The 22,609-nt window shown below is 39.6% G+C and overlaps 1 protein-coding gene across 2 annotated transcripts in view; it reads left to right on the forward strand.

Annotated features, from left to right (window-relative positions):
- Positions 1-22,231, forward strand: part of LOC122038555 (purple acid phosphatase 17-like) — a 31,362-nt gene extending 9,131 nt beyond the window's left edge. The window contains exons 1-7 of one of the 2 annotated variants that reach the window (XM_042598353.1): positions 20,387-20,605; positions 20,780-20,936; positions 21,096-21,203; positions 21,299-21,426; positions 21,550-21,678; positions 21,753-21,820; positions 21,905-22,231. In XM_042598353.1, coding sequence (XP_042454287.1) covers positions 20,432-20,605; positions 20,780-20,936; positions 21,096-21,203; positions 21,299-21,426; positions 21,550-21,678; positions 21,753-21,820; positions 21,905-22,115 — 975 coding nt within the window. In that variant the 5' untranslated portion in view covers positions 20,387-20,431 and the 3' untranslated portion in view covers positions 22,116-22,231. Of the gene's footprint in view, positions 1-20,386; positions 20,606-20,779; positions 20,937-21,095; positions 21,204-21,298; positions 21,427-21,549; positions 21,679-21,752; positions 21,821-21,904 lie in introns of those variants that run through there. The other variant, XM_042598352.1, reaches the window with a different exon arrangement.
- Positions 22,232-22,609: the final 378 nt, after the last annotated feature.

Genomic DNA, 22,609 nt, shown 5'->3' on the forward strand with positions numbered 1-22,609 from the left:
ATAGGGGGTGGTAACCCTATGCGGAAAGTCTTGGCAGGTCGATGACTTCAGGCAAAAGTCCTAGGGGGTGGTAACCCTAGGTGGAAAGTCCTGGTGTCGCGAACCAAGTGAAAGACTGGACTGGCCGGGAAGCGGATGTCCAGCAGAAAGTCCGGAAGCGTCGAGTGCTGAGCAAAAGTCCAGTCAATCTGGAGGATCGACTGGCAATAGGTAAATCTCCTGAGTGGAGTAGGTGAGGACGCGTTCCCCGTAGAGGGAACAGTAGGCGTCGGGTCGACCTAGGGTTTCCGGTCGAAAATCCGAAGTCAAACTCGGACAGTCCGGAGACTGTCTATACTTCTTTTATCATATTTATTGTGTTATGTGCTACCTTTGTGTTGCAGGGTAGTGTTTGGGACTAACGTATCTTGCAGGTGCAAAGGAGCAACCTAAAGCCTCGGATGAACAGTGTCCGAGGCGCCTTCATGGAACTTGGAGGCACCTCGGGTGCAAGGCTGGAGCTGGCTGCGAGAAGCTGTTAAAGGCGCCTTGAACAGATGAAAGCGCCTTGAATCTGTGATAAGGTTCGACCAGTTCGCCCCTTATCTCCGCGGCTGACTCGGCTCATTCAAGGCGCCTTGGTGAACATTAGAAGGTGCGTTAAACACCCTTTATAAGGGATCTCGACCAGCAGCTCAAGATATCAATTTTCAAGTCTTCTGTCTCCAACGTGCTGCTCTAAAAGACATCCGGAAGTGCTGTTGCAAGTCTCCAACGACCCGAAGCTCCAAGATTTTGTTCTTGTCGTCGGTACAATTAGTTTTTTTATTTACTTGTACTTTAAAGCTGTAACTCTTTTTCGTACTTATAGTTGTTGCCCACGGAAAGCGATCAAGGATCGCGGGCCTTCGAGTAGGAGTCGCCACAGGCTCCGAAAGAAGTAAATCTTTCGTGTCTTTGTTTGTACTTGTTTCTATTTCTTTCCGCTGCGCTTATACTCGAACGACTTACTCAACACGATTCCGATAATCGAAAAACGAAATAGCCACGAGCGCTATTCACCCCCCCTTTAGCGCTTCTCGATTCAACAATTGGTATCAGAGCGGGGTTGTTTTGAATTGGTGCAACCACCATTCAAAATATTTTTTTTCGTGGTATTTTGTTTATTTTTTTCGGAGTCAATTAGAAATTAGCTAAATAGCTAAAATTCTAATTCTTTTCAAATCGGTGTTGCTCAAGGTTGGTCAATACCACTTGATCTCGTTATTTTTTTCTTCTTCTTCCCGCACTACTAATCCAAGACTCAGTCTTGGAATAGATCTTCTTGTTTGTGTTTTTTTTTTCAGATCTAAATGACCCAACAAGAAGGATATAGCACTGTTCGTCCCCCACTATTTTCCGGAGAAGACTTCGGATATTGGAAGGGGCGAATGGAGATATATCTGAAGATCCAGTTCGACACCTGGATGATAGTCAAGACAGGACTGCAACTACCAACTGATGCAGACGGCAAGCCTACATCCTGTGAGAACTGGGAGCCAGCCTTTATCAAAAAGGTGGAAGCCAACGCCAAAGCCACCTGCACCATCCAGTGCGGTCTTACCAAGGAAGAGCTCAACAGAGTCGGTCCGTTTTCTTCCGCAAAGGAGCTGTGGGAAAAACTTATTGAACTTCACGAAGGCACCTCGGAAACCAAGGTAAGTAAGCGTGATTTATTACTAAATAAACTATACAATTTAAAAATGCAGGAAGGCGAGACGGCAAGTACGTTACACGCTCGAATTCAAGATATTCTGAACTCCCTTCATGGAATCAGGCAGAAGGTTGAAAATAGGGACATTATAAGGTATGCTCTTAACTCGTTTCCTAGGAGTACATTGTGGGCATCGATGGTAGATGCCTACAAAGTCTCTAAGGATTTGTCTTCCTTAAAATTAGATGAATTATTTAGTGAATTTGAACTTCATGAACAAACTAATGCACAGCCATCCGAGAAAGGTATAGCTTTGCTTGCAGGTACTAGTCGAACACGCGAATCTAGATCCCGACGAAAAATTGAACCGGAATCAGAAGACGAACCTGACTCAGAAGATTCAGAAGACGAACTGACCAGTGAACTAGTGAACCTCGTGAAGAAGCTCTACAAGAAGAAGAAGGGTTTCAACAAGAAAGACCTGAAAAAGGTAGTACAGTCCAAGGAGGCTCAACCGAGTTCGAAGGTAAAATTTGAAGTTACTTGCTACGGGTGCAACCAGAAGGGGCACATCAAAGTCAATTGCCCCAACCAAAAAGAAGCCAAAAAGCAAAGAAGAAAGAAGGCCCTGAAGGCAACCTGGGACGAATCTTCCTCGGAGGACGACGACGACGAACTCGATCAGACGAGTTTACTGGCACTGATGGCCCGAGACCAGATCATCGAGAGCGAGAGCGAGTCAGAGGCCGATTCCGAGCAAAGCCACGGATCCGCATCCGTTTCCGAAGGGCCAGACTCCGCTGTAAGTATTCCAAGGCTTAATAATTTAGTCAATTATTTACTTCGCAAATTAGCTAAGTCAAACCTTAAGATAAAGTCACTTCTAAAGGAAGTAGCTGTCCTTAAAGAAGTGACTAACACTAAAACCTTACCTGATCAAATTCGGACTGGAAATTCAACTCAAGTTCAAAAACTTGAGGAAGAAAATTCTAGTTTGAAAAATCAGGTAAAAGATTTAAAAAATACCTTAGAACGGTTTTCTCTGGGCTCTAAGAATCTGGATCTAATTCTTGGGACACAAAGAGCCGTATACAACAGAACTGGTCTAAGATATAAAAGTAAATATAGATCTTATTTATCCTTAATAAATAAACAAAGTAGTAATTCAATCCAAGCATGGGTCCCCAAGTCCAAATTAATCAATCAAGTTGGACTTGGCCAATACTGGGTTCCGAAGGATCAAATACACTACCTCGATAGACCATATCGAGGCTATGATCCAGGGGGAACAAAAAGAAAAACGATCTTGAAAATTTAAATTCAAAAAATCAAAATCAAATTAAAAAATTCAAAATCAAATAAAAAATTTGAAATTAAATAATAAATTCAAAATTCAAAAAATCAAAATCAAATTAAAAATTCAAAATCAAATTTAAAATTTGAAATTAAATAATAAATTCAAAATTCAAAATTCAAAAAATCAAAATCAAATTAAAAATTAGAAATTAAATAATAAATTCAAAATTGAAAATTCAAAAAATCAAAATCAAATTAAAAAATTCAAAATCAAATTCAAAATTCAAAATCAAATTAAAAATTCGAAATTAAATAATAAATTTAAAATTCAAAATTCAAAAAATCAAAATCAAATTAAAAATTCAAAATCAAATTCAAAATTCAAAATCAAATAAAAAATTTGAAATTTAAAATTCAAAATTCAAAATTCAAAAAATCAAAATCAAATTAAAAATTCAAAATCAAATTAAAAATTCGAAATTAAAAATTAAAAATTAAAAATTAAAAAAAAAATCAAAATCAAATTAAAAATTCGAAATTCAAAATTTAAAATTCAAAAAAATCAAAATCAAATTAAAAATTCAAAATCAAATTAAAAATTAAAAATTAAAAATTAAAAATTCAAAATTCAAAAAAAATCAAAATCAAATTTAAAAATTCAAAATCAAATTAAAAATTTGAAATTCAAAATTCAAAATTCAAAAAAATAATAAATTTAAAATTTAAAATTCAAAATCAAATTAAAAAAATCGAAAGTAAATAATCAAAATCAAATTCAAAATTCAAAATCAAAAATAGATGGAGGATCCAAACTAGCTGGCACCTCCAACTGAACTACCCGACATGGTAACTGAACCAAATCTACCCGAAATGGGTAAAACAAGAGTACATTACCCGGCAGGGTAATTAAGGTTAGATTAAAACAGGCTAAGTTGAACTTGAACCAAAGTACTGGTGAAGTTTTTGGATGATAGTACATTAGGAAAGTTTGGGCATCACATGTCTAGGAAGATATGGCTTCGACCTGGTGCATTTGGCCAAGTGGAACTGACCGAAACTACCCTTAAATGGATCCTAACTAGTTAGACCAAGGATTAGTATTAAGTTCAATGGGTAGGACTATTTGGGAAACCTCGAAGGCATGGTTACTTTAATGAGCTCCTTGTGACTCACCATAGCCCAGAAGTTTATCAAAAAAATGCTTACTTGTTGAACCCAAAGCTAAATCTGAATCTAACACAAAGTTCAACTAGACCCTTAATTTCAACAATAATTCATCTCACAACAATTATAGGATTCCCTGATTAATAATTTAGATCGGGTGAGATGACTAAGAAATTAAACTATGAAAATTGACTTAAACTTAAATCAAGTTAATCAACAATTTAAATTATCTTTAATAAACTAAAATTTCAAAATTATTTTAAAAACTAAAATTTCAAAATTATTTTAAAAAAAAACTAAAATTTCCAAATTATTTTAACAAAAACAAAATTTCAAAATTATTTTAAAAACTAAAATTTCAAGATTATTTTAAAAACTAAAATTTCAAAATTATTTTAAAAACTAAAATTTCAAAATTATTTTAAAAACAAAATTTCAAAATTATTTTAAAAACTCAATTTAAAACTCAAGTTCAAAATTATTTTTCAAAATTATTTTAAAACTCAATTTAAAACTCAAGTTCAAAATTATTTTAAATTTCAAAATTATTTTAAAACTCAATTTCAAATTTTAATTTTAAAATTATTTTAAAACTCAATTTCAAAATTATTTTAAAACTCAATTTCAAAACTATTGAAAACTCAAGTTTAAATTATTTTTCAAAATTATTTTAAAACTCAAGTTCAAAATTATTTTAAATTTCAAAATTATTTTAAAAATCAATTTCAAAACTATTTAAAACTCAAATTCAAAATTATTTTAAATTTCAAAATTATTTTAAAACTCAATTTCAAAACTATTTAAAACTCAAGTTCAAAATTATTTTAAATTTCAAAATTATTTTAAAACTCAATTTCAAAACTATTCAAAACTCAAGTTCAAAATTATTTTAAAACTCTCCTCAAATTTAATTAACTTTAAAATCTTTTAAAATTTAATTAACTCTTAAATAAAAAATAAAAAAAAGGGGCCTCGTGGAGGCGCCTGCTACACGGGAAGGCGCCTCCAAGTGCGGCGGGAAAATTCCCACCGCATCACCTTAAGGCGCCTCGGATTGATCCGAGGCGCCTCCAAAAGCTACTGAAGGCGCCTTAAGATGCTTAAGGCGCCTTCAATTCCCAACTTTAGGAAACGAACAGATTGTTTCTGTTTGTTTTATGCCGACGCGAGCACGTTTTCCGCGTGCGGATTCTAGCAACTAAGGCGCCTTCAAGCCATTTAATCTTCCCTCAACACTTGGCAATGCCTCCTAGGTATAATCCCAATCCTTCCCTATCAAATTTTACGTAAAATTTCTGCTTATTTTTGTCAATTTTTGGTAAAATCATTGAAAATAGGAAGTGCCGACACGTTGATCCTACTCCAGCTAGACTTCCATCAGCAGATATCAGATTCCCTACTATACATCTTAGGGATACCTTTGCTAATTACACTTTTGAACCTATCAAACCTAGATATGTAAATAGGACCTTTTATACCCAGTTTTGTCAGCCATCTATCCAAATGATAGAGCATTATCAACTGGACCAACTGGTTTACTGCACTGATACAGTAAACCAGGAATTATGTGCACAGTTTTATGACAACCTTGAGAGGGTTGATGATAATAGATACTCTACCAGAGTTGCTGGCGTTGACATTGAGCTTACTCCCACTTTGTTACGCACCACCCTAGGACTTAGGATCTCAGAGTCTACCTTCTTATGCTACCCCAGTAGGGACCTGCCATTTCGCGATCCTTACTCCCATATTACGTTAGATACTATCTATACGTATTTCTTCGAGGAAGAGAGACCTGCTGGCCTGACTGAGTTCAGGTCAGTCTCTCTTCGGGTTCAGGACTACGTGATGTATAGGGTCCTGACAGCATGTATTCTACCCATCTCATCTCGGGATGTCCCGAAGATGAGGACTTCCCACTCATTTTTCCTGTACGCCCTGTGTCATCGATTAGACATCGATATAGCCTTGCATATATTCCAGAACATTATCTGTGCATCTGGGACAGTCACTTCCAAGATAGTACACATGCCCTATTGTCATATTTTGACACGCTTCTTTTTGACCATAGAGGGTATAGATGTGACCAGGGGGACAGTCATTCCTCTTACTATATATGACGAGCTAGGATCCCGTAGTTGTAGACTAGTCGGTGCTGATATCACAACTGATGGAGTTCTAGCTTGGACAGGATGACCACAGCCAGCAGCTGCCCCTATCGCTCCAGCAGCCGAGGATATACCAGGCGAGGGAGAGGAGTGGGATGATTTCTTAGCTGAGGATCTTTTTGCGGATCCTTCCCCGTCTGCCGGACCATCTACCTCAGCTGGACCTTCGACCTCTACATCACTCTCCGTCGAGGACAGACTTGCTCGACTTGAGGTCGAGTCCATCCAGACACGACGGATAGTTCTCTCTATTCGGTCCGAGATGGTTGCCGGATTTACGTCCCTTCGTGACGAGATACGACGTCTAGGTCAGCCAGCACCCGAGCAGCCCCATGCACCACCTTCCGCTGATGACCCTCCAGCTGATGCTCCTCGAGTAGATGATCCTGCTATTTGATATGACTCTTTTATGCATTGTACTATAGATTGTTGCCGATAGACACCCTCACTTCACTACCTAGTTATTTTGTTAGACTTCCTTGAAGTAATATATACTTATTTGCATGCTTAGTCAGTTTCACAAATTCTGGGTTTACTTATCTTCTTTCAAAATCTAGGAAAAACAATTTTCAAAATTTCACTTTATTAAGATTTTTCAAAAATTGGACTTAGCCTAAGCTTTCCCCCTAGAAATCATGTTCCCCTAGACTTAAGCCAGAGCATCTCACAAGTACCTAGGTATACCTTGATTGTGTTTGAAAGACATAGAACGGTGTGAGATGCATAGGGTACAGCCTGGACTCAAGAATGCTTATATCTGTGCATCAATATGAGTCTAGGCGTTAAACACTCAATATACATTAATCAAGTCAAGTCTTCTAGCTCTAGTCAAAACTAACTGGACCAAATTGACTTAACTTAACTAACCATGTGAAAGCTGTTGCCCTATAGGCAATTAAGCAAGTAGCTAAAGGTTAGACAGTTGGTAAAGGACACTCAATTTTCTAGTTAAGCATGTTTGATCTTTAGGGCTCTGATACCTAGTAAGTTAATCTATTGAACATGACTCATGCTTGGACTTAAGGACCAATTGACTTTCAATGAACCAAATTTTTAGCTACATTACTCCCTCCTTGTCCTAAAATTTAAATATTGTTTAGACTTAAGCAAAGTTTACTGTTAACAAGTCTTTCAAAACTTAACTTTGTAAATTCTTGCTTATTTTTGATATATGGCAAAGGGGGAGAGTAGCAAAATGTAAAATTCGATCCAGGGGATCAGTCCTCCGGATCGCTAAGAAGTGCGCGGATTTGGTTAATCGATCAACGATTACCCAAATCACGTCATGGCCTCGTCGTGTCCTCGGCAACCCTACCACAAAGTCCATGGTAATGTGATCCCACTTCCACTCAGGAATAGGAATCTGCTGAAGTAAGCCGGCAGGTCTCTGGTGCTCGGCCTTCACTTGCTGACAGACAAGACATCTTGCTACAAAATCCGCGATATCTTCCTTCATGTCATTCCACCAATAAAAATACCTCAAATCTTGGTACACACGGGTACCGCCTGGGTGGACAGCAAATCATGAGCGATGAGCCTCCTGAAGTAGCTCTTGTAAGACCGGATGAGACTGAGGTACACATAATCTGCCTCGGAAGTATATAATACTCTCCTCGTCTCGTGTAAACTCGGTCTACTGCCTGGAAGCTATCTGACTGCTAATGAACTGCAAATGCTGATCACCAGCCTATGCCTCTTGGATCTTCTTCCTGATCGACGACTGAGTAACCATAGTAACAAGAATACCCTGCTCTGTAGATCCCTGCTCCTCAAGGTCTAACTCAGAGAAACTCTGAATCAAATCCGTGACTGAAGTCCGGTGGCAAGCCAAAGTCCCTCTGGACTTCCTGCTGAGTGCATCGGCAACCACATTAGCTTTTCCCGGATGGTAGCTAATGGTATAATCATAGTCCTTCAGGAACTCCATCCATCTCCTCTGTCGGAGATTAAGCTCCTTCTGAGTGAAAATATATTTGAGACTCTTATGATCAGTGAGAATCTCAAATGTAATACCGTATAAATGATGTCGCCATAGCTTCAGAGCAAAGATGATGGCAGCTAACTCCAGGTCATGAACTGGGTAGTTCTTCTCATGCTCCTTCAGCTGACGGGAAGCATAAGAGACTACTCTGCCGTGCTACATCAGAACAGCGCCCAAACCCTGAAGAGACGCGTCGGTATAGAGTACAAATCCGTCCTCTCCAGAAGGTAAAACCAAAACTGGAGCCGACACTAATCTCCGCTTCAGCTCCTGGAAGCTGGTCTCGCAATCCTCTGTCCACGTAAACTTCACACCTTTCCTGGTAAGACGTGTCAGCGGCATAGCAATACGCGAGAGTAATATCCGGTAAATCCCAGAAAACTGCGGATCTCCTGAACTGACTTCGGCTGCTCCCAACTGGTGACAGCCTCGATCTTTTGAGGATCAACTGAAATACCTCTGCTCGAGACCACGTGTCCCAGAAAACCGACTGAGGATAGCCAGAACGCACACTTGCTGAACTTTGCGTACAGCTGATGTCGTCGAAGAATCTCCAAAACTGTGCGAAGATGCTGTGCATGCTCCTCCTCGGAACGAGAGTAGACCAATATGTCATCAATGAAGACGATAACAAACTGATCCAAATACTCCAGAAAGATGCGGTTCATCAAGTCCATAAATACCGCAGGAGCATTGGTAATCCCAAATGGCATTACCAAAAATTCATAATGACCGTATCTGGTACGGAAAGCTGTTTTCTGAATATCTGAGTCTCTGACTCTCAGCTGATGATATCCGGATCGCAGATCAATCTTAGAATACACTGATGTACCTCTAAGCTGATCAAACAAATCCTCGATCCGTGGTAGAGGATATTTATTTCTGACGGTCACTGCATTCAGCTGTCTGTAGTCAATACATAACCTCATAGTGTCGTCTTTTTTCTTGACAAATAATACCGGAGAACCCCATGGAGAAACACTAGGGCGAATAAATCCCCTATCCAAAAGCTCCTGGAGTTGAACCTTCAGCTCGTTCAGCTCTTTTGGTGCCATACGATACGGAGCTTTTGATGCCGGTGCGGTCCCCAGAATCAGCTTAATAGCGAACTCCACTTGCCTTCTGGGAGGCAGACCTGGCAGCTCCTCTGGAAACACATCTGGGTACTCCCGTACAACAGGAACGTCATAGAGCTGTGAACTGCTGCTGTCCTCAGTACTGATCAAAGATAAAAGAAAACCCTAACAGTCATGTGACAACAACTTCTGAGCCTATATCACCGAAATGATCGATAAGCGGTCATCTCTGATGCCAGTGAAATCCCACGAGGGTTGGTTCGGAGGCCGAAATGTGACCACCCTCGACTGGCAATCAACTATGGCATGATATGCTGACAAACAGTCCATGCCAAGAATAATATCAAAATCAACCATTTCTAATACTAAAAGATTCACTGTAAGTATTAGGTTGCCAAAATCTAACAGGCAACCTATGACCTCCTGGGTGACTTCTAAAGTATCACTGGACGGTAGGGAGACGGTCAATCGCTGGGGTCTGAAAGTGGGTAATCTACCAATCTCCCGCATAAAAGTACGAGATATAAATGAATGCGAGCTACCAGTATCTATCAGTATATCTGCAAATAAGGCATAAATAGAAATCATACCGCGAAAAACGGATCCATCGGCTCGCTGCGCATCCTCTCTGGTCATCGCATGAACACGTCCAGTCTCTGGCGGAGGAGGAGGTAACACTGCCAGCGGCTGCTGCGGCTGGGCAGAAGTCTGCCACTGAGGCGGTGCTGGATACTGCGCCAGAGAAGACTGAGAGGACGATGTCTGATACGGTGCAGCTGGCTGGGACTGAGTCTGGTACCGGAAATAGGTACCGGAAATAGGTGAATATTAATAAGGGAATTTTTCAGAATTTTTGGAAATTTTTCGGGAATTTTTCGGAGCTCGTACGGATGAGTTAACGAGGATAAAAAGGGGTCCGGAAAAGCCTGTTTTGGCTACCCCATTTAAATAAGGAAAAATTGATTTTTCTTAATTCCTTTTTCTATTTTCTTTTTCCTTGTTTTTATTTGCTCTCTTCTCCTCACGCCGAACCCGTGCTTCTCCTCCCGACTCCTTCCCCGCGCCTGCTCCCCCTCGCGGCGAATCTGCCCTAACCGCCAGCTGTAGCGGTTCCTCCCTTTATCTTCTCCTCTTCTCGGTGAAGCCGAGCCTTTCCTTCCGACGCCACCCCATGCCCTAGCCTCTCCTCCCTCACGCACGCCACTGCCGTTCCGACGCCGAGACACCGCCGGCCACAGGAACTCCAGTCGCCTGAGCCCTAGCCGGTGCCACCACAGTCCTCTTCCTCTACAGACTTGGTGTCTCTGTGCCCTAGCGTCGGCCGGTCTTCTTCTCTTTGCTGCCGGTGCCCTATCCTCAGCCGCGACACCCATCTCTACGGCGACATCCGAGCACAGCCGACCCTATCTGTGCCTTAGCGCAGACAGACTTCTCTTGAGGATGCCCTAGTGTGGAATCTAAGCCCTAGTTCTTCCGCTTGCTGCCACTGCCGAGCGAAATTGCTTCTTCCCTTTATTTTTTAGCGATCACCTCTGTGTCGGCCACCAAACTTGCCACTGCTCTTGATCAGTCCACGGTGAGGTTCAATTATTGGTTGGGAATTATGTAGACTCAAGGATTTGATGAATTGTTTTCCTGCAGCATCGTTTGATCTCCGACAGTAGGAAGATTCCAGCAGCAAATGATCCTACTTCCAACAGTGATAAGCGGCTGTGAGTTTCAGGTAAGGCATAGGAGTTTGACATATGCTATTGATCATGTATGGGTTGAATTAGGTTTATGTGTTTTATGTATGAATTGATACGTACCTAATTTGGTTATAGGATGATACATTGATGGCGGATCCTTGTTGTAGATTGAGTTGGTTTTAAATGAATCTAATGGAACGATTAGGGTTAAGACCATTAACCTTAGTCAATGGTTGGATTTAATTTTGGGTAGGCAATTGGTTATGTTAATTAGGGTTTTCCCTGATTTAGTTTCATGGATTTTATTAAGCTATTTAAATTCATTTGAATTGTAGCTAAATAAAATATATCTATATGTTCGACACAGGACTTTGATTCGGGACGGTATCTCGACGAATATCTTGATTACCGGATTGGACCACTTTATTGGAGGCGGGTACTTTGACTTATGTCTTTTGATATGCATAATAAAGTGTTTAACATATAGCAATGATTGTATTTTCCATTTGTTTCGGTTGGTCACTACATGATCGGTTACATGTTGCTTGTTTACTTATTATGCACTGCATGTTATTATTTATCTGACCATACATGCTTTAGGTAGTGACCCAACCATATGATACATTATGTTCAGGACCTAGGGTTTATTTGATAACCTATCTGTCTGTGTACCTTCCATTTGATTCATTATCTTGTGGTACACATTTTATATTTATGTATGGAGCATGCTATGCTATTCGTGATATTGCCATGTTTAGTGTCATGCATCATCTTACATGATTGCATGCTGTGCGATTGTCTGCTCCATTATTGTAGAGCACATCGCCAGTTACATGTATCTGTACACACCACCACTCATGGGTTAGTGGTATATCAGACAGGTGTGTGGCAGTTCTGCTGTTTGGCTCCGTTGGTCTGGTGACTCAGTGTGGTAGCCGGCAGTCAGTTCCGCTCTGTTTGGCTCCGTTGGTTTAGTGTAGCAGCGTTGTAGCCGGCAACCAGTTGGACTTTGTTTGGCTCCGTTGGTCCGCTCATGGGTAGTGTGACTCAGCATGGTAGCCGGCAGAGAGTCCTCCCCGTCATCGTGTACCGGGAGATGAGAGCATTGCGCTCCCCCATTTATGATTTGGGGTAGGAGTATGTATGTACTCCGACAGCATCCCGTCCACTCGGTCACTCATCAGGGGCAGTGATGTCAGAGTGCACGGTTGTCACAGCCCTACCCACTCGGACTCACCATTGTGTGTGAGATGGCTGACTGGCGTCAGGGGTGACCATGTCATTGGCATCATATGCATGATGCATTTACTGTTTGTGTTTGCTGCATTTACTTGCTGCATTTATTTGGATGCATATGATTGACATGCATATAGGATTATGACACTCTCAGTCTGACGACCCAGTTATCTTTATACCTTGATCATGGTTAGTACAGTTTTCTCCTGTTTTTGTTCCAGTTGCATTTATCCTTCTCGTATTCAGGAGACTGTACACATGATTAGTGTTGTCTGTTATTTACTTTATTTTGCATATCAGTTGTACCTGCTGAGTGTTGGACTCACCCCGCCTCCATTGTTGTTATATTTTCAGGTTGAGGCTGTCCGGAGCAGTTTCAGTCGCTAGTCCCCACTGCATGTAGTGCTAGTTCCCTGCAGCCACAAGACTGTTTACTTATCTTTTGATTTTATGATTTAGATTATGTTTTGATCTTGTATTGTTTAGATACTTGGAGCTTGTATGGATTATATTTGTCGATGGATTTTGGTATGATTTGGTTTTGTTCTACTACATGCCTGCCTGGACGGCAGAAGAGGTGAGTTCTTCGGATTTGAGCTTTACGAGTGTAGTTGAGTAGGGTTGATTTCGAGTCATCTTATTACTGCGTGGTTGTGTCAGCCAGAGGCTGAGAATTATATTAACTGCGTGGTGATTGTCTATTTATTATTGTTGTTTATTCCAGCCGCATGTGGCTGAGGTATATAGTGATTGTAGAAAGTTTCAGATTGTCCGCCGTACAGGGGAGGTGCTGCCGAAATTTCTTCGGACAGGGACTCCTCCGGGGCGTGACACATTCTCCTCCTAAGAGGGCAAACTCCCGCTTAGATAATGAAGTCCTAACTTAAACCCTATATTTCTCCCCCTATTGGCACACATCAAAACAAACTCTCCCCCTGAAGAGTTACTCAACATTGTTCACAACTTCACTCGTTGTGATCAACCCGATAATGAAAGTCCCATACCTTTCATTTTCCTTTAACCCTACATTCTTCCCCAATGTAGACAAATGCCCATCCTTGAGCATTTTTAACTTAAACAATGAAGGTATCCACTCTCCATTGTAAACAAATGCTCAACCTTGAGCATTTTTACTAAAGAAGGTAAAACCACCTTCCAAGGTGTATGAAAATAAGTTTTCATGTCCTTAAAGAGTAACTCCCCCTAAAGACATGCACGTAACTTCTGTCATTGTACCAACAATATCTTGGAATCCCTAAACCTTTAGGAAACTCAAAATTAGAAGTTTTGAGGTTCAAAAATTCAATATCGAAACCAAACCTCAACCTAAACTTCAATTTAGTCTTTCTCAACCAATCCATCCTTGTTTTCAACATGAAAACATCCTTTTTATGTATACAAATGTATTTTGAGGGGTTAGGAATGATTTCCTAGACTAAACTTGGTTTGGAATGCTGAAATCAGGCTTTCCCAGCCAAAATCAACTTCCTCAATCGATTGGATTTGGGTCCCAATCGATTGAACCAGCTTGAATCGATTCACTGATCGATTCAGGAGGGTTGGATTAATCGATGGATCGATCCAGGAAGCTTCTGTTCGCGAGAAGCTTGCTTTCAATTGATCGCCCCATCGATTGAGACCTTTCAATCGATTGGGTGATCGATTGAATGCCTGATAGTTCTGAAATTCACTTGCGGTGAATTTCAAAAACTCCCCAAAAATTCCCTAAAATTCTAAAAATTATGAAAAATTGTGTAGACACTATTTAGGGCATATATTATCATGGAAAAATAGTTTTATAAGAAAATACTTCATATTTTCAAAGATTTACACAAACTAGAAAACTTACAAAAATTTTAGTGTTTTCTTCTACTTTGTGCCTAACTATTCAATTGTCATTACTATCAAACGATAGCCTTCACCAATGGTTTTCCAAAAGCATTTTAAAACAATTTTCAAAAACCAATATCCTACCATGTTCCTTGGGCTTAATACACATGACTTGTATATTAGCTTTCCCAATGATGGAAAAACACATAATTATGTGTTTTGATGAACTTAAAACTCAAAAGAATGCACTAAATCAACATCTTGAGTTTTGTTCATCATCCTAACATCTCACTTGTATCTAATGTGCACTAAAACACATACAAGTCACCTTATGGGTCTTTGTGAGATGTAAAGTTTGGTTTTGCCCTAATCTAGGGATCATGCATATCTATCTAGGCATTTTTGAATTATAGACATCCACCAAGGATGTTACTTGTTAATTAATGTCATTTGTCCTTAATAAAATAAGGAATTAAAATGATGCATGATGATGTTATGGCATACATCAAAAAGAAATAATTCTCAAAAGAAAATTTCCTATAACTATATGATGTATGGATGACATGACATGATATTTTTGTGCTTTTATAATAAGGCATGAGTGCAAACACAAATAAGTAAATATGATGTCATGGCATTTGATGGACAAGCAAAGCATGGCAAGTTAGCATAGATAAAATACCTAGATTACCTATCTAAGTATCCTTAACCCTTAGCTAACTTAAAAATTTAAACCCTAGATTGCCCACTATTTCCCAAGAAAATGTCAAAAACCAAATTTGACATTTCTTTTGCTTTTCCTAATTTGTGCCAATTTAAATTAAGCATATTCCTCAAATTTTGGCACAATCTACTCTTTTAAAGAGTAATCAATTTAGTTAAGGCTTAAATTTGCCTTTAACTTCCTAAGAACATACCAAAATCCCAACTTGGTAGTTCTTATGATTTTCTCAAATTGTGTCATTTAAAATTTCATCCAATTTCTCAAAATATGACACATTTTACTCTTTCCAAGAGTAAACCCTTTATCCTTTTCATTTTCAAAGGTTAATAATAACCTTGAAAATGCTTCTTGAGTGTCAACTTCATCATGATTGGGTTAACTACCCTTCCACTTAGAGTTGACACTCTCTAACCCATCTATGGGGTACAGAAGATGCTCCTAGGAACCCAAAACCTATTGGTGCTCCTTGGATACTCTAGGTACTCACTAGGGATAATTTCCCTAGATACCTTCCTAGTGACCTTGTTTAGCTTCTTAGAAGCCTTGGTCACATTTTCTAGGTCAACCCTAGGGATTGCTTCCCTTGTGACATTCTTTGTGACTTTCTTGGACTTCTTAGAAGTATTAGTCACATTTGTTACAAAAATACTCTTAGGAATAACCTCCCTAGTATTCTTGACTTGACCACTAGACCTAGGGTTTGTTCCATAACTATATGGAACTCTATGGTAAGTAGGTACATCCTTTTTGGTTTTAGGTTTGTATCCCAAACCTCTATGGCCCTTGGATGACCCTTGTTGTCCTAAACCTAGATTTTGCTCATTTTGCCCTTTAAGGATATTTTCCATCATTTTTAGGGTCTTTTCTAGTTTGTCAAGTCTTGACCTCAAGACTTGATTTTCCATCACTAAGTCCTTAGTTTTTGGTTTTCCATTAAGTCCATGAGCATTTTTGTTTCTAGGCTTGTAGCTAAAATCCTTAGAGTTCTTGCCTAAAATTCCATCTACCTTCCTAACCCTAGGTGTGGTAGTTTTAGCATGGAGAGTCATGTGTTTTTCCTTAATGTCATCATGCTCTCTATTCTTATGGTAAATAGCATTAAAATGATAAAGACTTGACTTAGCATGCTTTTTACCATTGTTCAAGGGAGTAGGCTCAATAAATGATACCTTTCTTTTTACCTTGGAGACTCCCCCTTGAGGTGTGCTTCCTCCTTGAGCCTTGACCGCCTTCTTCCCCTTGGGACATTGACTCCGGTAATGTCCCTTTTGATTGCACAAAAAGTACACAATGTGCTCCTTGCTCCTTTTTGTTCTGAGAGCGGTCTCCTTGGGCTTCTCCTTGCCCTTTTGTGCCACTTGACCCTTCTTCTTGGCCAATTTAGGGCATTTACTTTTGTAATGCCCTTTTTCCCTACACTCAAAGCAAATGATATGATTTTTGTTATTTTCTATTGAAATTGTTATACCTTTGCTTGTAGGGGTGGCATCTTCTCCTTTTGATCCGAAGGTAGAAGCTTCCTCTTGATCCGAACTTGATACTCCTCCAATAGATTTGTCTTGACTTGTGGAGGTGGAAGCTTCTTCATCCTCTTCTTCTTTTGACCCGGATGTGGAGGCTTCTTCTTTCTCTTGATCCGGTGTCAATGAAAATTGCTCCCCCTCAATCCTAGAGGTGGAGGCTTCCTCATTCTCATCTTGTACATGGAACAAGGAGTATACTCCCTCTTTGCCTTCTTCATTGCATTCCTTTGAAGATGAAGCTTCTTGGACTTCCTCTTCTTCAGAAGTTGAGTATCTCTCAACTTCGGAGTCCTCTTGCTCTTTATTTTGATCCAATGAGTCGCCCTCTTTGGATTTTTCTTGGTCTAGTACAGTGGAGGGGATCTTATAAATTGATGTCAATTTGCTCCAAAGCTCCTTGGCATCCTTGAACTCTCCAATTTTTCTAAGAATGTGGCTAGGCAATATATTGACCAAAAGTTTGGTCACTTTATCATTGGCCTCACATCTTTGGATTTGTTCTTGACTCCATTTGCTTTTCTTGAGGACTTTGCCCTTCGAATTTGTTGGAGCCTCGAAACCTACCATGAGAGCAAACCATTGCTCTATCTCCACCATCAAGAAATTCTCGATCCTTGATCTCCAAAGAACGAAGCTTATCATGGTGAATGGTGGAGGCACCCTCGTGTCGAATCCGAGTCCATCTCGGAATTCCATTTGAAGTTGAGCTTGATAAAATCTTTGACTTGAAGAATTTTGCTCCAACTTCTTCACCCTCTAGCTCTTTTCCCTTTCCGACGATGATTCCGGTGAAGAACGACCTCGCTCTGATACCACTTGTTGGGACCGAATATATAGCTAGAGGGGGGTGAATAACTCGGTGCACTCGTCTCGCTCTTCGTTGCTTGTTTCTTCAAGATATGTAGCGGAAAATACAGAAACAAACTACACAATGCTAGCAAGGAGGGTTTACTTGGTATCCACCTCACAAGAGGTGACTAGTCCAAGGATCCACACCCACTCACGCACCCTCCACTAAGAAATCACTCATTTTCGGTAACTACCGAAGGCGGAGAAGCCCTACAAGCTCACAGTACAAGAAGAAAGAAAGGAAAACAAATACAAGCAGTAGCTTTTAGGTTTTACAACTGAAAACCCTAACCCTAGCTTTCTTCTTCAGTTGTAGATCCGCCTCTTGACTTGGAAGACCTCCAAGAACCTTCAAGAACTGGCGATCTGAACTTTATGAAGAGGCTCTGGGAGCACAGTGAAGATCTGAGATGAATCGGTGAAGCGCTGCCGAAGGAATCGAACGCCTGCAGCTAAATACGACGCCAACGGTCGGATCCCGATCGATTGGAACGCTCCCAATCGATCGGGGAGGCTTTAGATCGATCGACCGATTGATCCAGAGCGCCTCTGTGCTCTCTGGAATAGCCTAGATCGATCGGTCGATCGATCCAGAGCTTATTGCGCGAAATCGCGCCTCCCAATCGATCGACTGATCGATTGGGAGCTCTGGATCGATCCACCGATCGATCCAAAGGGGCTTTATTCGGGCGACACTTTTCCCCAATCGATCCACTGGTCGATTGGGATAATGCCTGTCGCGGGGACTCACCCGATCGATCGGTCAATCGATTAGGCATGATTCAATCGATCGGCTGATCGATCCAGATCTTGGTTTTTGCCCAAAACCAAGTCCAAAGCCTTCTAATCCAACATTCAGTCAACCATGACTTGTTGGTACATAAAACCTAGCATCCGGTCACCCTTGACCAGCTAGGACTCTCTCACCAAGTGTCTGGTCAATCCCTTTGATCCACTTGGACTTTTCTCCTCTTGCCAAGTATCCGGTCAATCCCTTTGACCTACTTGGACTTTTCTTCCTCGTGCCAAGTATCCGGTCAATCCCTTTGACCTACTTGGACTTTCACCAGATGTCTGGCCAACCTTGACCCATCTGGATTTCCCCGTGCCTGGCTTCACTCACCAGGACTTTTACCTAGCTTCACTGACTTCCTTCTGCCTGGCTTCACTCATCAGGACTTTTACCTAGCTTCACTCACTAGGTCTTTCACCCGGCTTCACTCACCAGGATTTTCTTCTGCCTGGCTTCACTCATCAGGACTTCCTTTGCCTAACCTCCAAGTTAGGACTTTCACCTGGCTTCACTCACCAGGATTTTCTAGTCAAGTATCCGGTCAACCTTGACCTACTTGACTCTCCATCACAATCTCCACACATGAACAATTGCACCTGCAATCTCTATGTGTTGTCTACATGTATTGTCAAACCATCAAAACATAAACATTAAGGCTCGAGCTTGACCCAATTCAAGCTCAGTCAAACTAGGTCAATCTTGACCTCGGGAATATTGCACCAACAATCTCCCAACAACTCGTTATAGGACATGTGTTTATTTGTGACACAAAGTAATAGATACACCACCACCAAACGCGTCGGGAGTAGAATTTGGAGGCAACATTGATTAAAATTTTTAGTTTTATATATTTCTGTGTTTTATTGTATTATTACATGTACTCTTCATTTGGAAAAAAAAATATTTGTTGCTAAGTTATGAATGTGTGCACTATTAATTGTTAGTATTTTTGGTAGTTTTAAATATATAATTTTTATTTTGATCCATATTTTTATACTTTTTATTATAAATATATAAAAAAATTATTAAAAAAATAATAAAACTCATAAAAAATTGATAAAAAAATAAAATCAATAAAAAAAATAAAACTTAAAAAATAATAAATTGGAAACAATACTAGTATTATGAAAAAAAATAATAAATAAAATTAATTAAAAAAATAAAGCTAAATAAAATTTATATAAAATTAAAAAATAAAGTATTGATAAAAATAATAAACAAAATTAATTAAAAAAAACTAAATAAAATTTATATAAAATTATAAAAATAAAGTATTGATTAAAAAATAAAAGTAAATAAAAATTAAATAAAATTGAAAAAAATATCATAAAAAAATAATAAATTGAATTAATTTAAAAATACATTTAAAAAATTAAATAAAATTAAAAATATATAAATATAAGAGTTATTTTTAAACAAAATTAATTTTAAAAATAAAATTAAATGAAAAATAAATAAAATTTAAAAAAAAGAGAAGAGGATAGAAAAATCATTTGAAATTGAGAGAGAGAGAGAGAGATACGGAGAGAGGATGTTGTCAGATGGGGAAGCAGCTCTCATAAATGAGAGAGAAAAGAGAGTTGTAAATTCAACTCTGCCTGCTCTTTTAATTAATGCGCCCTTTAACAGGAGGGATAGAATAGACAAACAAGTATTAAATTAATGCGTCCTCTAGTGACTATACGCGCCGTTTAATTAATTCCTAACTCTGCCTGCTCTTTTGTGCAATTCTCATTCTTTAAATTGGTCCACGTGCACGTGTTTCACATCGGTTTCTCAGTTTAAATTCAACTTTGAAGCAGTGCTCTACTTGATAAAATGTACAAGTTGAGGGTAAACAATTTACAATTTTGCTGGAGGATCCCTGCCGAGAGCCTATTTGCTAAAGTCTAGTGGTAATTAGTAAAGATTTTCTGATCCCTAAATTACGGATTAAAAGATGGTCCATTGATATAGACCCTTAATTTATATGGACCCTATCTATTTAAAGATGGGATCCATCCAAATTAAAAATCCTCATGTAATGGATCATCCTTTGATCCACAAATTTGTGGACCAGAGATCTCTCTCGTGATAACCTGATTAATACCCATTAGTATGGATAGAAACAAAATGTCTATTAATATTATAATAATTAAAAATTATAACTGCTATATAATATTTTTTAAAAATAAAAACATATGAACATATTGGCGTTCATTATCAGCATTTAGCTAAATTTAGTGATTCTTACAAAATACGCCACTGAAAGATTCTATACGCCACCACTTCAACTGATGCAGGAAATGCATCTCCACTGACTCTTCTATCCATCCTGCTCCACAGGACCACAATCATTCACCTTCACAATCACTTGCCATTATTTAAACACAACCATGTCCAACTCTTCTTCCTCAAAACCTATGCTTGCAGCAGCCAGCAGCCAGCAGCCATGGCTCTCCTGCCCCTCCTCCTCTCCATGGTCTCTTCTTTTCTCTTCCTCTCCTCCATGGCTGAGCTCCCAAGGCTGGAGCACCCACTCAAGAGCGATGGATCTCTCAGCTTGTTGGTGATTGGTGACTGGGGAAGGAAAGGGACATTTAATCAAACACTTGTTGCAGCTCAGGTAGGAGACTGCCTTCCCTGTTCTCCCTCGTTCATTCCTCCACTAGATCTGTGTTGCTACAAGAGGCCATGTGTTGCTGCACTATGCATTAGTTTTATTTCCCCTTTTACTTTTGTTTTTGTTTAAAAAAAACCTAATTAACCTAAAAAGTGTTTAACATTAACATGAATGTAGATGGGGAGGATTGGAGAAAGTCTTGACATAGATTTTGTGGTATCCACTGGGGACAATTTCTACGAAGAAGGGCTGACAGGCATTGACGACAAGGAATTTGAGGAATCGTTCACCAACATTTATGCTGCTGAGAGCTTACAGAAGCAATGGTATAGTGGTATGTTTCTACAAGCATATGCGAGGTTCACAATTCGCATCATGCATGTTATCATTCGATTCCAATATCGTCAATGCTAATGGAAACATGTGTTTGCATTAGTGAAGCATTTTGCTGCATATCGATCTGACCAACTTAGCTTTGATGATGCTCTTGCAGTTTTGGGGAACCATGACTACATAGGTGATGTGTTGGCGCAATTGAGCCCTGTTCTTCGGCAAATCGATCGCCGATGGTTGTGTTTGAGATCTTTTGTCCTCAACGCAGGTTAAAGGAAAACCATAACTCCAAATTCACTTCCTTACTAATCTTCATGGCCAAGTGTGCTTATATTTCTGTTTGTGGCTCGAGCTCATTGTTAGAAATTGTGGATTTCTTCTTTGTGGACACAACTCCCTTTGTTGAACATTATTGGAACAAACCCAAGGGCCATCACTATGATTGGAGGGGAGTCGCCCCGCGAGAAACTTACATTTCAAATCTAGTAAAGGTACTAAAGTATATCTGACACAATTCACACAAAGATCAATTGAATCCTTGTTTGGTTCAAATTCAATACCATAAACTTGGTGTTTCTTCTACATTGCTTATGATTGTTATTTTTGTGAGGGAGGATTTGGATTTAGCACTGAAGGAATCCCCTGCAAGATGGAAGGTTGTGGTTGGTCACCACACTATAAGGAGTGCCAGCGTACATGGCGACACCATTGAGCTCCAGTTACTCCTCCTTCCGATTCTCAAGGTAATATCTTACTTTATTTTTCTCTTTTCTATAGAAAAAAAAATACACTCTTTGTAATGCTTCTAAAATCACAGGAAAATGGAGTTGATTTTTATGTCAATGGACATGACCATTGCCTTGAACACATTAGCAGCAATGACTGGTAAGATTCTGAAAGTTAACTTGATCCCCCATATGGGTGGGTGGTTTCGAGGATCTAATAGTCTTCCATTTGTCGGTGCCGCAGCCCTCTCCAATTCCTAACAAGTGGAGGTGGGTCAAAAGCTTGGAGGGGCATTCTCAACTCCGTTTCCGACAAGCTTGAGTTCTTCTACGACGGCCAAGGGTTCATGTCCCTGCAGCTCACCAAGACGCAGGCTCATGTTGTCTTCTACGATGCATTTGGCAATGCCCTCCACAAGCGGGCTATAACCAAACAATCCCACAGTCAAATATAGCAAAGTAGAGCTTGGATATAAACAATCATATACGGGAAATGCTTCTTAATTGGCATCCAATTTCTTAATAACTATGAAGCTCTATTGATCTTTAAGTATTATATTGGAGTGCTTTATATGGTTGCAAGTGATGTTGAAAGCCTAATGATTGTGGTAAAAGGCGAAACACTTGCCCCCAGCGCCTCCGCCGTACTCGACCCAAGGCCAAGTTGAAAGCCTAATGATGATGTCACAGATGATATATCCATCTCACCTGCCATAGAAAAACAGCCAAGCTTCAATGAATGAGCCAGTTAATAGCTAGCTGAGTAAAGATCTGTATCACATTCAGATTGACAACGAGCTGGCTGAGTAAAGATTGACACTCTGATATGAGATAGCAAAGGCCAAATTATAGGAGGTGGGATCTCTTGAGCAAAGTGGAAAAACCCCATATTAGAAAATTCACTTGAAAAATTGACTTCAATTGTTGTAAAATAATCCCATATTGAAAA

This window comes from Zingiber officinale, chromosome 1A (genome assembly GCF_018446385.1).
Source record: "Zingiber officinale cultivar Zhangliang chromosome 1A, Zo_v1.1, whole genome shotgun sequence".
In the NCBI taxonomy this organism is placed as follows: domain Eukaryota; kingdom Viridiplantae; phylum Streptophyta; class Magnoliopsida; order Zingiberales; family Zingiberaceae; genus Zingiber; species Zingiber officinale.